This window comes from Cololabis saira, chromosome 9 (genome assembly GCF_033807715.1).
Source record: "Cololabis saira isolate AMF1-May2022 chromosome 9, fColSai1.1, whole genome shotgun sequence".
Classification (NCBI taxonomy): domain Eukaryota; kingdom Metazoa; phylum Chordata; class Actinopteri; order Beloniformes; family Belonidae; genus Cololabis; species Cololabis saira.
In genome coordinates this window covers 23,264,941-23,281,129 of record NC_084595.1, presented here as the reverse complement: position 1 = coordinate 23,281,129, position 16,189 = coordinate 23,264,941, and the positions used below count along the sequence as shown (strand labels likewise).

At 41.8% G+C, this 16,189-nt stretch overlaps 1 protein-coding gene across 4 annotated transcripts in view; it reads right to left on the bottom strand.

Moving 5' to 3' along the window:
- The window catches only part of LOC133450318 (tetratricopeptide repeat protein 28-like), a 204,394-nt gene that overhangs the window by 31,980 nt on the left and 156,225 nt on the right, over positions 1 to 16,189 (bottom strand). For 3 of the 4 annotated variants that reach the window (XM_061728843.1, XM_061728844.1, XM_061728845.1), the window contains one exon: positions 10,708 to 11,215. The exons of the other annotated variant lie outside the window; for it this stretch is intronic. In XM_061728843.1, coding sequence (XP_061584827.1) covers positions 10,708 to 11,215 — 508 coding nt within the window. The remainder of the gene's footprint in view (positions 1 to 10,707; positions 11,216 to 16,189) is intronic. 4 annotated transcript variants of the gene reach the window in all.

The window sequence follows — 16,189 nt, the reverse complement described above, 5'->3', positions numbered from 1 at the left end:
GTAAAAATGGTTGATGTTAGTACAGTTTGAGTCATTATCCTTCACACAGGATTTGACACATTAGAAGCGGTGTATTTTTACACATTCATAAAGTTTAAATGCACATGGCATTTTACACTTTATCATTATTTATCTGATGAAAAGGAAGAGGCATCCTGTGGAAACTGAAGTACACTCCCTCCTGCAGGAATGAAGAAGCTGTTATTGATCAAATGTACTTTATGAACTACTCCCCAGCAAGTGTTACCACCTCAGCATAAGTAGAGATTTAGTAAATCTACTCGACTACAACATTCAGGTGGGTGTTAGCACAATGTCGAGGAGGAGAAACATCAGCACTGATCCTAGAGAACTGAACTGTCGTTGCCCGTCAGTCTGAGAAGGGTCATAAAGCCGTTTTTGCAAACAATTTGAGGTCCAAGTAGAAAACATTAGAGACAAGTTTCCAACCTCTGAAAGAGAGGACATCTCCCCAAATTCACCCCAGGGTTAATTAAATTCCCAGATAAATTCCCAAAACTCAAAAAGCTCCATCCTATGAACAAACAAGACCAACGTGAAGACGTCTGGACATTATGCAGAGGGCCTTTGTTTTTTTTGTTTTGTTTTTTTGGTTCAGTGAATAATGACTAAGCCTAATATGCCATGGGGTTGTTCATTTGAGGGTGTATTTACCCAATTTTAAGACCTGGCAAGGACTAAACTCTAATCCTCTAGTCACTAGAGGATCTTATTTCATTAAAATCCAACATAAATTCTTGTAATTAAAAGAGGACGTACTTTTTGTCCTTATCTGCATACCTCTGGATGTACAAGGAATCTTGGAGGTCCACATACTGTATGTGGAGTTTCCATTAATCTTTCAGTGTAGGAGAAGATTAATTAAAACATGCCCCAGTCGGACTGGGGAAACATAATCAAAGATACCCTGCTTACTTAATCCCGACAATGATTCAGCGTATAGCACAGACCTGCTGACAAATCCTGCCCCAGCTGCTGTTTCTTTGCTTGCTTACTTTTTCAGGTGATACAACCTTAAATTACCCGTTAATTACAATGAGGTCACAAAACCTGAGGGATGAATATGCCTGGAGTATCACAGTGTGGAACAAAGAGATAAGCATAATAATTTAAAATAAAGACTCCCACAACTAAGGAAATCCATCTTATTGTAACCTGTGTGCTGCACAAAAACATTAACGCAGATCTTTTGGGGTTTATAAGGGTGCACTGGCACAGACATTCTCAACACCTCAGAGAAATTTTCCAATTTTCTCGCCTCGGAGTCTGAAGGCAGGTTAAGATTCACCGCAAAGTGGCTGAAAGAGCCCTGACAGGCACAAAGTCATTCCCAAGGTTGTGCTTTCCCCTGTGGATGGTGATGTTTCTGAAGATATAACGCCCACTGTAGTATTACCAGCAAACATGTTCCACGCCACAGGCTAAAAAGGTTTCTGAAGCTCAATCATGGGCGCAGAAGTCCAGCAGATAGGGTGGGCAGTGGCTGGGGGAGCACGGCCAGGTTTTAGGTCGGGGGGCTTGGAGGCTGCGGCCAAAATTGCTATAAGCCTTAGGGCTATGCCTGGAGCTACACTTGAAGCAAGAAAATATTTTCTATGCCCCCCCATATGGTAGTAGGATAATGCAGCCATGTGGGAATCGTATCCCAGGGAGCAGTAAATAAAACCATTCCAAACATGACAGTAAACACTGCTGCATCCTGAAATGGTGTATGAGAAGGTGCAGGGCGTGGGCTGGGGGTCTGGCTAATATGGCGACAGTGGCATGCATTCAAGTCTCAGTCTTCTAACTCCATCTAACCTTGTTCCAGTACAAGAAAAAATGAAATTGACTATAACGTAAGAAAGGATACGGCTCAGTTTTTCCCTTTTCACCTAGACTGAGAAAAAAAAGGTTTAAAAATATCTAAAAATTGCACATCACACTGTTCAAATTATTTTTTGCTAGTCCTATCGATCCCGCTCTGACCGAAGACATTGAAAACATGACAATGTGTCGTCACTTTCCATTACACAGCCAGCCAGTACATAGCGGGAGACGCAGCATCCATGACAATGAGGGATGGTGCCTTATTCAGAGTAAACGCCTGTGTCATTCCTCCAGGAGGGAGGAAGGACCACGGGGCTGCTCCTCCGTTCTGGGGGAAGGACGGAGTCATACGAGGTTAGAGATCACCAGCATGAGTCCACATGAAGGACATGAGTGTATTCCAATGATACTTAGGTCATCACTTTAAATTATGCACCTGTTTGTGGACACTTTATCTTGTACTAGTGGAATTTTTATGCTTATTCGGTTCTCAACTTAAGGAGGCCTGCATCTGTAAAATATTATAATTGGGAGGTTAGTCTGAGGGAAATTCTGGTGAGGGGAGACAATGTTCACATTTTATCTGAGCACAGCTTTGATAAATACTTTAATACCTGTATTTATCTTTTATCATTTCCGAGGGTTATGTCTTGGGGAACCACCCGCCTGACTGATAAATCAATACGACTGTTTATCAAACGGACTACATACTAAAGCTTTGAAATGCATAGCGTACAACATACTTCTATTTTTTCTTTCCAATATTGCACTGGTTCTGATTTAATAATTCTTTTAACAATTCTTTAGGCAGTAATTCAGTCCTTCCCCTGCTCTGAATACGTTTAAATTATAAATGGCAACTAACACAAACTTTAGTTCCATTATGAAGTTGAGAAAATAAATCACTGGCATTAATAAAAAGCACGGCGAAACAAGAAGATCAAGGGTGTGTACAAGCTTCCATAGGTAACTTATGACCATCATAAATGAAAGGATTGAAGGGAGACATCAAATCATGTCTCTGAGAAAGACTACGTGATTGCATTATTTTACATGTCAGAAGAGACTTGAATCCTAGAATAATATTTCAATATTTATGATCTTGTTGGGCGAGGCAGTGAGCTGGAGCAGCAGACGTTAGACTCCTGGGGTCTGCAGAAATAGCTGGAGCTGGAGGGGTCTGGGTTTAGGGTACCAAATCCTCACTGGCAGACACAGACATCTCCTGCAGTCTGACTTACGGAGAAACAGGAAGGAGAAGGATAAAAGAGAACAGGGTACGGATAAATGGATGAATGCTCACGGGTGGTCTGCCAACAACAACACGCAAAGTCCTCCATCTGATCTGCTTTCCCTTCAGTTCCTACTGACCTCAACCCTTCCTTTTTCTTCCTAAACCAGCGGTTTCTGCACTGTCTACACTAAAAGCATCTAATACCACCAAATGCATGAAGAACACTATATCTGAAATGTTTTGTTTCACTGCATCATCTGCTGTCTGACAGCAGATTGTATTTCATGCAGAATATGCAGATGTGCTAAAACAAGGGCACGGTTGCATAGTGCAGAATGCTACGACTCTTTTGTTTCATTCAGCAGCACTACAGTAAGTTGAATAACAGCTATAAGCTAAGCTACACCTTAATGTGGACAAGGACTATGAGTGTTTACCGGAGCCTTTAGTCCAGTTTCTGGCTCTGTTCCTAGTCATGAGCTGAGGGGCCAATGAAAGGGGAGGCATGGAGTGTCTGCTGTTTTTCCCACAAACAGAAATCTGAATCCAGGTTAGATCTGTCCACTCGCCTGGAAACACGTCTCATGTGTAACATGCACAACTCCTCCTCCTCCTCTTGGACCGCTGCTCTGCCTCCGTCAGCTGACTGACATTTACGTTGTCCTTATTGGAGCGGTGAAAACATCTCCAGTCACAGCTAAGCGCACGTTTTGTGCATTTGTGAAACACTTTCACTGTCTTTTCCCCTCTTACAGATCTTTAATTCATCTTGTGCGAGCAATTAGGCTCACTGTGTTCCACTGTAAACTTGGGCCCCTCGTGCTCACGGTCAGGCTAATAATATATGTAGACGCACTGGTGTTTCCAGAGACTTAGGTACAAAACAAAATGATCTGTTCGTCGGCGCTCCAGGCGAGTCTGGTCCCTGTCTGTGGTTTGCTCCAGCTGTGGCAGTCAAATAAACTGTGCTGGAAAAGTACTGGGTTTATATCCACACAACGGCAATGATGATGATGATGATAATGAGGATGATGCAGCAGAAGTCAAAGTCATGTGCTTACACAGACTGTTTTTGTGTCTGTGTAGGTGTGTGTGTGTGTGTCTGTTGGGAATGGGTGATATTTTACCGTTCACGATATACCGTCCAAAAAATTCCACACGGTAAGAATTTGTCATCTCGCGGTAAAAACGATAAATTCCCGTTGATGACGTTTTTGTGTAAAGCTGATTTATGGTTCTGCGTTAAATCCCCGCACATACGTGTGGAGGAAGGAAGGAAGGAAGGAAGGAAGGAAGGAAGGAAGGAAGGAAGGAAGGAAGGAAGGAAGGAAGGAAGGAAGGAAGGAAGGAAGGAAGGAAGGAAGGAAGGAAGGAACGGGGAGAAGGAAGGGAAAAAACAAGGAAAGGAGGAAGGAAGGGAGAAAAGAGGAAGGGAAGAAGGAAGGAGAGAGCAGGAGGAAAGAAGGAAGGAAAGAAAGAAAGAAAGAAAGAAAGAAAGAAAGAAAGAAAGAAAGAAAGAAAGAAAGAAAGAAAGGATAAATTCCTGTTGATGACGTTTTTGTGTAACAAACATGGCGGATCTGAGAGCGAGATAGATTTATAGTTAAAAAGGTGGAGTTGAATTGGTATTTTTTTTATCGTCATTTTTATCGTTATCGGGATAAATGCCAGAAATTATCGTGATACATTTTTTAGTCCATACCGCCCATCCCTAGTGTCTGTTGGTTATTTTACTTATTTACTCTCAAAACTACAATTCATTTCACAATCAGAAGTGAAACATAACTTGCAACAACAATCACCTAAGAAACGAACAACTTCTAACAGTGTCATCGTTCCAAAACCTGGAAAGCAGATGTCTGGTCGGAGCCGCTTTCTGCAACTGATTATCTGAAAGTATTCGAGCGCTCACTCTCTCATGACTTGCAAATGAGAAAAGATATAATGCCCAAACTTTATCACAAAAAGGTCAGACACTACTTCAGCATACCCTATACGTTCTTTCTTTTTTCCCTGATATCAATGATATGATCTAGATACAGAGCATCTCAGCACGCATGATCTCATTCTGTTTGGGAACTCTCTCTTTCTCTCTGTCTCTCTCTCTCTGTTATTTTCCTCTTTCTGTTGCTTTTGTTTTTGTGAACATCAGCAGAAGCGTTCCGCAGGGATGCTGGATAAAAGGAAGAGAGGGAAAGAATGCTTAATTAGGCCCTTTGCCTCCAGCCCATCCAGCTGATGGGGTCCACCTTCCTTTAGACACGTGGTCAAAAAGGAGGCGTGAGTCAGGAGAATCTAGGACCGACAATTCAAACAACGCAACACTAACCCTTCCCATCCAGCGTATTTAGGATCTCTTTGAAGTGAAACATAAGGGGAAATAATACCATTTAGATTTTGTTTTTCAAATACCTTTTTTCAGACTACTGCATGGGAACCCACAGCTTGAGTCCTGGCTCAGATATGAAATATTGCTGACTAGGGGGTAAGTTAGCCAATTAATGAATAATAAATGGGGCTGGAATGCAATGTTTTCATATCCTTTATAGGTCAGAGTGTCCTAAGCCAGCGTTGCTGCAACCGCTGGGCATCGTGGTTGGATATTAGAGTGTAGCAATCTCGATACAACTGTAGCTAGGAGCCATGTCAGCTGCTGCTCCACCCACACTACACGCAACATTAACGACAAGCTGAGGGGGCATAATAAAAGTTTGTTCCTCCTTGTTTCTGCAACTTCTCCTTCCCACCTCTCGCACACAGTGTTTTCTTTTATCATTGCTTGTTAATCTTCACTTGATCATCTGCTCCCTCTTTGTACACAGCGCAGAGGCAGCGTATTTTTGAAGTGAGGAACAACATCCTGTTGTGCTAGCCCGTATCTTCTTGGGCAAAGCAGGCTCGCGGGCACCGATGGAGTAAAAAAATAAATAACGCACTCTCTTCTGCTGCAAACAAAAACAACAACAATGGGGCAATTACAGACTTGATACTTCACAACCTCCACTTCTTTTTCTGTTATCTTCATTATTCAGCTCCTCTTGAATCAGCTATTAAAGGTAATTAAGCGATTCATCAAGTCAGTTTCAATTACTGGGAGCTTGACAGCTCCAGATTACAATCAGTGGGGGTGAGGTGAGATGGGGAGAGTGAGAGAAGGAGGCATCAAAAGGAATTGAGGGAGAAATTAGGCAAGAAGTTCAGCAGCACAGAGATGGGCAATAATCCCCCTTGGATGTCAAGTGTTACTGTATCCACTGAATGGTAGACGTGTCCGCTTCGCATTCGTGAATCAACAGGCATCATCACCACGGCCCACCCATGCAGCAGACGCTATGTCACCAGCTGAGAGTCTGCGATACTAAAGCGCTACAATATCATTACTCTGTCATGACTGGAAGATCTGTGATACCGCAGCTTACGATGACTAAAAGTGCCATGAGTGCAATGAGACTACATACAGCGCAGAGATAAATTTGCTGCCAGACACAGAGCGCCCCACTTGTAATAAAGTTCACTTGTACTGAAGAATCATAAAATGTTCTCACCACAGCACCAAATTTATGACAACCAGTTACCAGCTCAACCACTGAGATCAGGTGTGTGTTGTATCTAAGAGCAACCCAGGGTGTGGGGTCATCAGGCTGCTTAAAGCTCAACTGCGATTTATGTTTGGACGATTAACCTTACATCCAGCTTGCACAATTCTGCACGTTGGGTTAAAGGGTAATTCATTTTGAAGGAACTATCATGCTTCTTACTTGTCCATTAAGGTCCAGCTTACCACTGCCTTGATGGCTATCATAAGTCATACAGCAAAGGTTATAATTGCTGGTCTAAATCCTGAAATACTGCCAATATAATATATCTAATGTGGTGCTACAAATCCTCAAGGACACATTTATTCCCTAAGGTTCCTCGTCTTACGATATTAGGAGAGTTCACAATGTTGCTTTTAAAATCACCCGTTGGATTAAGATGATACAACATATTAGTTAGAAACAAACTTGGTAGTGTTTTTTAATTCCCATATATAATAAAGACGCAGATCTGTAGTACACTGTAGTATTTGATATAAGGCTGTATAGGGTTAAATTATTTTTCTTCCCCTACACCCAGTGCTCGAGTGGAAAAAAAAAATCAGGGGGGATGGTGGATTTTATCATATGGGGACAGATAATTTGTGCTGATTACAAATAATATAATATATTACAAATAATAGCACTGACCAAAACACCTACAGAAATACTGCAGGAATGACATAGCAGCAGTTAAATGCAGCCTTCTGTAAGCTTTAAATATCCACTGGGCTTACATCAAATACATCAAAACACAAAAATAAAAAACAGTTTTCTGAACTTATCAATATGATTCTGTCCTTCACAGGATAAGTAAAATGGATCACTGCAAAAACTCAAAATAAGAATATTTGTCCTATTTCTAGTTAAAATGTCTCATTTTAGTAAAATAAATCTCATTACACTTAAAACAAGACTCATCACTGGAAAAAACAACAATTTTCACCTGTTTCAAGTAGATTTTCACTTGAAATAAGTAGAAAAATCTGCCAGTGGAACAAGATTTTTTTGCTTGTAACGAGAAGATAAATCTTGGCACAAACCTGTGAGGGATAAACCTGCCTCACTGGCAGATTCTTCTACTTAATTCTAGTGAATATTTACTTGAAACAGGTGAAAATTGTCAAAAAGTTATTTTTCTGGTGATGACTCTAAATGTTGAAATAGCAGTAATACCACATCCATTGATGAAATGACATAAGGGATGGAAAGGGGGGATGGCAGTTTTACTGGGGGGATGATTTTGACCGTTTTTATTTCAAGGGGGATGTCATCCCCCCTCATCCCCCCTCAACTCGAGTACTGCCTACACCCTATTTCACTGAGCTTTTACTAGTGCGAAAGTGACGGCATCTCAAACATCTAGAGACATCCTCTCAGTGTGGTTCATTAGTGCTTTTGATGGTGACTGCTATATGTTGGCATTCATCGTAATACAGCTCCCAGCTTCTTCTCGGTTTTCACCGTGAAAAATCCCAGTTTTAAACAATCTGCAGCAGGGGTGTCCAAAGTCGGGCCTCGAGGGCCGGTGTCCTGCATGTTTTAGATGTCTCCTTGCATCAACACACCTGATTCAAATTACTGGTCGTCACCAGCTTGCCATCAAGGTCTGGACAGCTCTGTTGGTGACACAGCTGCTTTTATCACGGTGTGCTGAAGCAGGGAAACATCTGAAACCTGCAGGACACCGGCCCTCGAGGACCGACTTTGGACACCCCTGATCTACAGGATATCCTCCACCGCAGAACTCAACATAGCCATAACATACCTCATTTATAAACAGTTTACATCAACTACAGTTTATCTCCAACATATAACATCCTGATACCTTAAGCTCAAAAGTAGCAAAAGCACACTGGTCATACTGACTACACTGGTCGCTGAAATAAGTAAACAGGCTTTATTAAATGAAGACGAAGGAGGGAAGGGAGGCTCTCAGGCTGCTCACCCAAACACAGGAAGAATAATTTATCTTTATATCTGTAACATTAACCCAAGAAAATACATAAGAGTCCTCAGTGAACATGAACAGTGATGCTCAGTCTTAATAGTCTTTTCCTGTCTCACTTCAAAAAGCTGAGCTCTAAAGTAAATAACTTTAATTGCCATGATGCAAAAAACTATCAATGAACTCTTGAAATCCACCTGCAGTCTGCAAGATTTCTTGTACTTTCCAACAAACAGGTGCTTCCTTGTATATGAGGATGTGCGGCTGGAATCTATCTATCTTTCACATTGTTCTGATCGGCAGCGCTCAAAAAGCTGCCTCAAAGGAAGTCATTCATCTACTAGACTCTACATGTTTTGAGTGAACTTTGATCTGTCGTGATTAGATGACAAATCCCACTAATCAAGTGTGTGAAGACCAAAATTAGTCTCACATCCATGGGAGATGATCAAAGCACATTAGCATCAACTGACACAATAGGTCTGTGTTCAGAGCAATAGTCGTGGGCCTAAAATAGAGCTGGCTCCTACAATTACTATTCACTATTTTTAGTGAACTATTTCAGTATATGCATCCTGGAAACTGATGGTGATTCTTATATTAAAGGGAGGTTGTTTATGTTGTTGTTTTTGACTTGAAGTTCAAAAAACTGTAAAAGATTAAACATCTGTACTATCCACTCCTTCAAATAAGAAAAATAAGTAAAACCATGCTTCATCTAAGCACAAAAATTAATTCACTTCCCTTTGGGGATTAATAAAGTATTTTTGACTCAAATTTGAAGGAATGAATAAAATAGGGCTCCACAATTGTGAAAACTGTGATTTGAATTTGAATTAAATCTTTTTGATAAGTTGCTTTTAATTTAGAGTCCATCACCTCCGTTTCCTTTCACATCCAGAAGGTTTTGTTTTGTTTGTGATTCCATAACCACAGAATAAAAAAAGATTTCCGTTTCTCTACTTCACCCACAAGCTTATTTCCACATTCTGTAAAACAGCTCTTATGTGTAGTTGCTTATGTCGTGCATGCCTCTCTACGATGACTGAGATTTAAAGAAGAACCATTTATGTGCACGGCCTCATATCTCACTAAAAAGAATGCATATCCACATTCTTGCCTTTGTATGTACAAATAGTTTCCATTTTTAACCGTTGAAACACGGAAATAGAAATACTGGTATATGTGCTGGAGAAGGCAGCCTACAAGTATGTGTGAGGTGTATCAAAGTTTGGCAAGAATAGGAGTAACACTGACAGTACGCACATTTGCTTTACTTGTTGCCATCACAATCTTCTCCATCCAGTTAGCACCGTTTACTAACACCACTACTGGCAAAAAAACTGCTCTTCTGTTCCTGAATTATGGTCTTCAATAAAAGTGTTTTTGCAAAAAATTATAACATCACTGTGGATCTGGCCACATTTAGACATGAAATGTCATTGCTTTCCTTTTATAATCATTTTCCTGAAATCATTTCATTGTTGAGTTTAAGTACATGGTAATGGCATAATTAACCACATTCCTTCTGTATCCTTGCACTATAAAGAGATAACTAGCTGTCATTACACAGCCGGCCCAGTCAGGGTTGGTAACATGGCCTTTCTATGTGGACTGTCTGGGTTTCATCACTGATTGTGTGGATGTTTCACCGTGTGATTGTCCAAAGGCATGCGCTGTCATGTGGAAAACAAAGTGCACCCAAGATCTAAGGTTTAATGTTTCAAGACATAATAAGAGAGTCTTCCAAGTGAAGAACAACACGTACCATATTACATCATGTTGTTATTCATTTAATAAAAACTGCTAAGAACTAGTGTCTCGCAGTGAGAAGGCAGCCGGTGAGTCTGAGTGAGAGTGTGCATGGTTGTGGATCTGTGATGGTCTGGTGAACTGTCGGGGGTTAGGGTTGCCCGTGGCTGATGACAGCTGGGACGGGCTCCAGCTCCGCCCACGACTCTGGACAGGATGAGGCCAGTATAAGGGATTGATGGGTGAATGTATTACTTTTTTCCTTTTCTCAGTTTTAAGATCATTAAACCTAAACTATAAACACGCTGAAAACTTTGGTGGAAATGTTATAATCACTGAACAGCTGTTTTAGACTTTCACATACGTACCCAAATTGGAGGAGGCTCGTCCCTCTGCTGCCCTGTCTTTCAACCCTTCTGCTATGGACAGCTGCTGTTCATGGTACTGCTTGGCCCTCTCCAAGTCCTGCATACAGCGAGCGGCATGGCCCAGCCCTGCGTAGGCTCTCATCTCAATGGACTTTTCCTCAAGCTCCTGGGCAAGCTCCAGAACGTGAGTGTGATAAGACATGGCCTTGTCGAAGTTACGATGGTAGTGGTAGGCACTGCCCAGGTTGCTATAGGCCCGGGCTTCCTCTCGTTTGTTTTCCAGGGCCTTGGCAATGCCTAAATGTTGCTCATGACACTGTACAGCATTTTCAAAGTCTCCCATGGCAATGTAGACTGCCCCCATGTTTCCAAGCTCACGGGCCTCAGACAGCTGATCCTTGGACTGCTTGGCCAGAAGGACACACTGCTTGTGGCTGGCTAGGGCATTTGGATAGTCCCCTATGGCTGTATATACATGGCCCAAGCTGCTCAGCGCCATTGAAGCAGCCTGGAGAGGGACAGACAAAGAGAAAGACAGACAACAAGTAAGAAAAAAAAGGTAGCAAGATGACAAGAAATCTTAAATAGCATAATTCATTATACCCATATTGTCTACAGTGAGTCATTTTGTCGACTGCATCACAGATTCCCAACCCATGCTAAAATGTCCTTTTACTCAGAAGAGCCTTACCGGTATATCAGATCAAAAAACCTGAATGGCAAACGCTCCAAGGAGCATGAATGCTCAGAAACCAAACAACAAACACAACCTGATTTGATTTTGACAATGCAGAAAGAGGAGGGGGTTAAAGTGTGATGCAGATCAACACAACAGCAGGCTCTCTTTAAAGCAGTCAGCGTTCCCACTGCAATTATGCCTCATGGCGTGCCACCACCACCAGAACAAAGATTGTTAATCAGGAGATGGAGATGTGGGATTTTAGCTTCACACCAGAGCTCTGTGTGTGTGTGTGTGTGTGTGTGTGTGTGTGTGTGTGTGTGTGTGTGTGTGTGTGTGTGTGTGTGTGTGTGTGTGTGTGTTTGTGTGTATGTATGTATCATAATAATAGTACATTTTATTTGTTAGGCCCCTTTCATGGCACTCAAGGTCGCTGTAAAACAATCAAAATATAAAAACACAATTTAAACAACACAAAACAGCAGAGTTTGCTGCAGAACATAAAATACATCATAATTCAAATGCCTATCTAAATAAGTAGGTTTTGCGATCAGATGTGTCCCCCTGCTTAACCCAGTACATGTCCAGGCCCGTCTGAAGTTTGCTAGAGAGCATTTGGATGATGCAGAAGAGGATTGGGAGAATGTTATCTGGTCACATGAAACCAAAATAGAACTTTTTGGTAGAAAGAAAGCTGAGTTGCATCCAAAGAACACCAAACCTATTGTGAAGCATGGGGGTGGAGACATCATCATGGGGATGTTTTTCTGCAAAGGGACCAGGATGACTGATCCATGTAAGGGAAAGAATGAATGGGGCCATGTATCGTGAGATTTTGAGTGAAAACCTCCTTCCATCAGCAAGGGCATTGAAGATGAAACGTGGCTGGGTCTTTCAGCAGGACAATGATCCCAAACACACCGCCCGGGCAATGAAGGAGTGGCTTCGTAAGAAACATTTCAAGGTCCTGGAGTGGCCTAGCCAGTCTCCAGATCTCAACCCCATAGAAAATCTTTGGAGGGAGTTGAAAGTCTGTGTTGCCCAGCGACAGCCCCAAAACATCACTGCTCTAGAGCAGATCTGCATGGAGGAACGGGCCAAAATACCAGCAACAGTGTGTGAAAACCTTGTGAAGACTTACAGAAAACATTTGACCTCTGTCATTGCCAAAAAAGGGTGTATGATAAAGTATTGAGATGAACTTTAGTCATTGACCAAATACTTATTTTCCACTATAATTGGCAAATACATTCTTTAAAAATGTGATTTTCTGGATTTTTTTTTCATTTTGTCTCTAAGTGGGAGAACTTGCACAGCTGGTGTCTGACAAAATCCTTTTTTGCCCCATTGTATTTCTGTATGTGTATGTATGTATGTATGTGTGTGTGTGTGTGTGTGTGTGTGTATGTATGTGTGCGTGCGTGCGTGCGTGCGTGCGTGCGTGCGTGCGTGCGTGCGTGCAGCTGACAAGTCATTTCAGGCTAAAAACATCCAGAATAACATCCTGTATATTATCATCTTCTCCAATGTTGATCTCAGTGTGCTCCGATGAAAATAAAGCCACTAAAAGCATTGGCCGGATCTACAAACTGAGAGAGATCCAGTGATATATAGAGCAGAGGATTCACAAAATACAGTTTTGACCTCTTCTGTGACACATTCACTGCAGACTTATTATATGCTTATACAGAGGATAAACAGTTGGGAATTGGGGTCACTTGTCTTTGAGTGAACAGATGTTCAATTAATCATGCAGGGGCAGCTAATAAAGCATATCCTTCCTGAGGTCCCACTCAGCATCTCCCAGCCAGGAAAGGGGTTGGATGCAGGCCAGCAGAGAGGACAGGCACACTGACAGTAAAGGCCACAGTCCTGCTCCTCTTGCCGAGCTTAGAGACTCTGGGAAAGTCAAAAGTCATCAATGGTGAGCAATGAACTTGTGCAGCTGTAAAATGTTTGTGAAAGCACTTTCCACATCAACATGGCCAGAAACCTTCTGCTTATGTTTGATTATACTACAGACATGACTGCCCCCCCTCCCTTTGAACATACATCCATATTACTTGAAACACATAAACATAAGATTGGGAAAAAACTGTATTTTGCTTTTGACGGACCTAATACAATTACTGGCTCTTCTGAATGAAACCCTAAGAACATTGTTGGGTCTTTTCTTTGAGTCTACCTTACGGACTTTTTCCAAATTCACACAAATACACAAAACCCATCTTTCCTTCATTCCACATAGCTGCTGATACCTGGAACCAATTATCTGCTGACATAAGGACTTCCAGCAGTTTGCTCAAGTTTAAAGACTCGACAAGGCATTATACAAGCTCGGGGAGGCAATTACCCTCCGTCACAACTGTTGCTGTTTCATGTTTCCAGATAGCCTATCAAGAGCTGCTCAATTACATGTGCCTTTTGAAGCTTCGCTCCATCTCTCCGACTCAAACTTCCACTTTTCTGTGCAGAAAACGGAGGATTCCTCATCCGCGTCTGTCTTTAACCGAGCACAGTGGGAGACGAGGAACGGGGGGAGAAAGCGAGGGGGAGGGTGCAATCTTTCTCCAGTTGAGATGAGGAGCTCCTGTGATCAGTGTCCCTCTAAAGGGAGACTGCAACACTGCATTTTTTTTTCCTGCGATTGGAGCCAACACGGGCAGATAATGAGCAGCCAGCCCTGCCAGTAACAGAGGATGCAGCGTGTTTGGCTCAGGGACGGACACCAGGACCATATGGATCTCCCTCCCTTCTGATTGCCATCCACCCCACTACTGCCTACTTCAACTCTTCCCCAATACTGTTAAATACTTTTTTTTTCTGGAGAGGGAATAATTCTCCCCAAAAAAGGACACAGTTTCTACTAAATTGGCTTCAGTCTAATTTCACTTTATTTCTTTCCTTATCCCCTCCTTGTTCTCATTCTCTCTCCCACCCCAACCACACACTCCTTCCAATTCGTCTGCAGAGTCAGATCTGATTGTGTTTACAGAATCCAGCCCTTCTCCGGATGTGGACTGATTTGATTAATCCTAACGCTGTCCATTATAAACTGTTGATAAACCACTGGCTCTTATCAGCAAACACATTTTGCACCAAGGGTCCCCTAATGAAAGGTAAACTAGTCCTGGCAGGGAGAGAGGAGAAGAGGAAAAGGAAGACGGAGGAGGAGGATTGAGATGACATGTTAATCAGAAAAGCTTGGCCACAGCAACATTATTTCATTACTTTTCTCTGACAAGGGCATTGGTATAGGATTTCGTGTTGACTCTCCTCTTGTCAGTTTCAAATGGGAATGTTTTCATTCTGTACTACATTAGAGAAATTGCTGCTTTCACAGCAACAAGCTCAAGGTAATGCATTACACTTAGCATGATTAGCCCCTTATGTCATGCAGCAGAGCAACTCCTGATGGCCAGGCTCGCTGGTTCTGTGTGAGATCTCTGACTCTGAGCCTCTGGTATGTATTTTATTCCTTATCCTGGAACAGAAGAGCGCTGCCCACAACTTGTCTGCTGTGTTTAGCTGTGTGGTTATGTTTTGCCTTTGCAGCTGTGTGACTATGCCTTTGAAAATACTCCTTATTTCACTTTGGATCTTGGAGGTCTGATGTACTCCAAACAACTAAGACTATCATCAAAGAAAGGCTCAGCGTATGGGACCAGCCTGGTTGTCATGGAGATCACAGTGGTTGGATTAGGTTTAACCTTGTAACAGCGACAACAACTGTTATGCTCAAAACATGGGTGTGGAACCTTCCTCTGAATGAACAAATAAAAAAAATACACTGCAGAAACAAGCATCTACCGCTTTGACCACACACAAGATCTCTTGCTGGTAGGATGTAATATAAAGTAGGTTCAACTCAGATAAGCTTTCTTTGCATTAGACGGCTCAAATACTAATTGAAAAGTACCCCCGAGGATTGCTTATCTCTTCTTGTAACTTAATGATACTCAAAGTAAAATAGTTTTCATAATGCAAGCACATTTTATCCTTGGTCAAATAAAAAGTGAAGTGAGCCCATTAAAGAAAAATAAAGCTGTTCTGTTAACACCAGGAATGACACCCAGCAGCTGAGAGAGAGAGAGGGAGAGGGAGACGGTGAGAAGGATGGAGATGGACAGAGTTGGGAGATGTGAGGTGTTAAAAAGCCCACAGCTTGCCCTCTGTCCAAACAGCATGCTGCAGGAAAGCAGGTGAGCCCTCACTTCGGTAAAGTGCTGTTAATGGGATTATGTGACAAAGGATCGGAGTTGCCCTCTCTTGGAAAGAGGAGACAGTGAGCAGGTTTGATTCCATTACCACACAGGTGCAAACAGCATCGCTGGTCACTGTACCAGCACAGATGTTACAGTTCTGTTCAACACTGTTAACCACAGGACACACCAAAACTCACAGCTGAAATCTACGGCATGTGAATGTGATACGTATATTTGTACATTACAGGCTGTTTTCTAATCTCTGAATGATTAAAAATCAAATACAGGGTTCTAAAGTCCTTTCGTGGGAATAAAAAAATAATCATATTTACACTAGGGCTGTTCGATTTTGCCCAAAAATAAAATCTCGATTTTTTTCTCTCAAAATCCGATTTTCGATTACGATTATTTTGTGAATTGACAAAAGGCAAAGAAATGATTTCAAATATGCTGTTTTTTTATTGAACATTTGCCCCATTGGGCTTTAAGTGCAAACTTTGCTCTTATTAAACCAAAAATGAATGAATAAAGTGCAAAACTCTGTAAAATAAGTTGAAAAAAAGCTTTAAAAAATATAATAAAATATAAAGTTTTATCT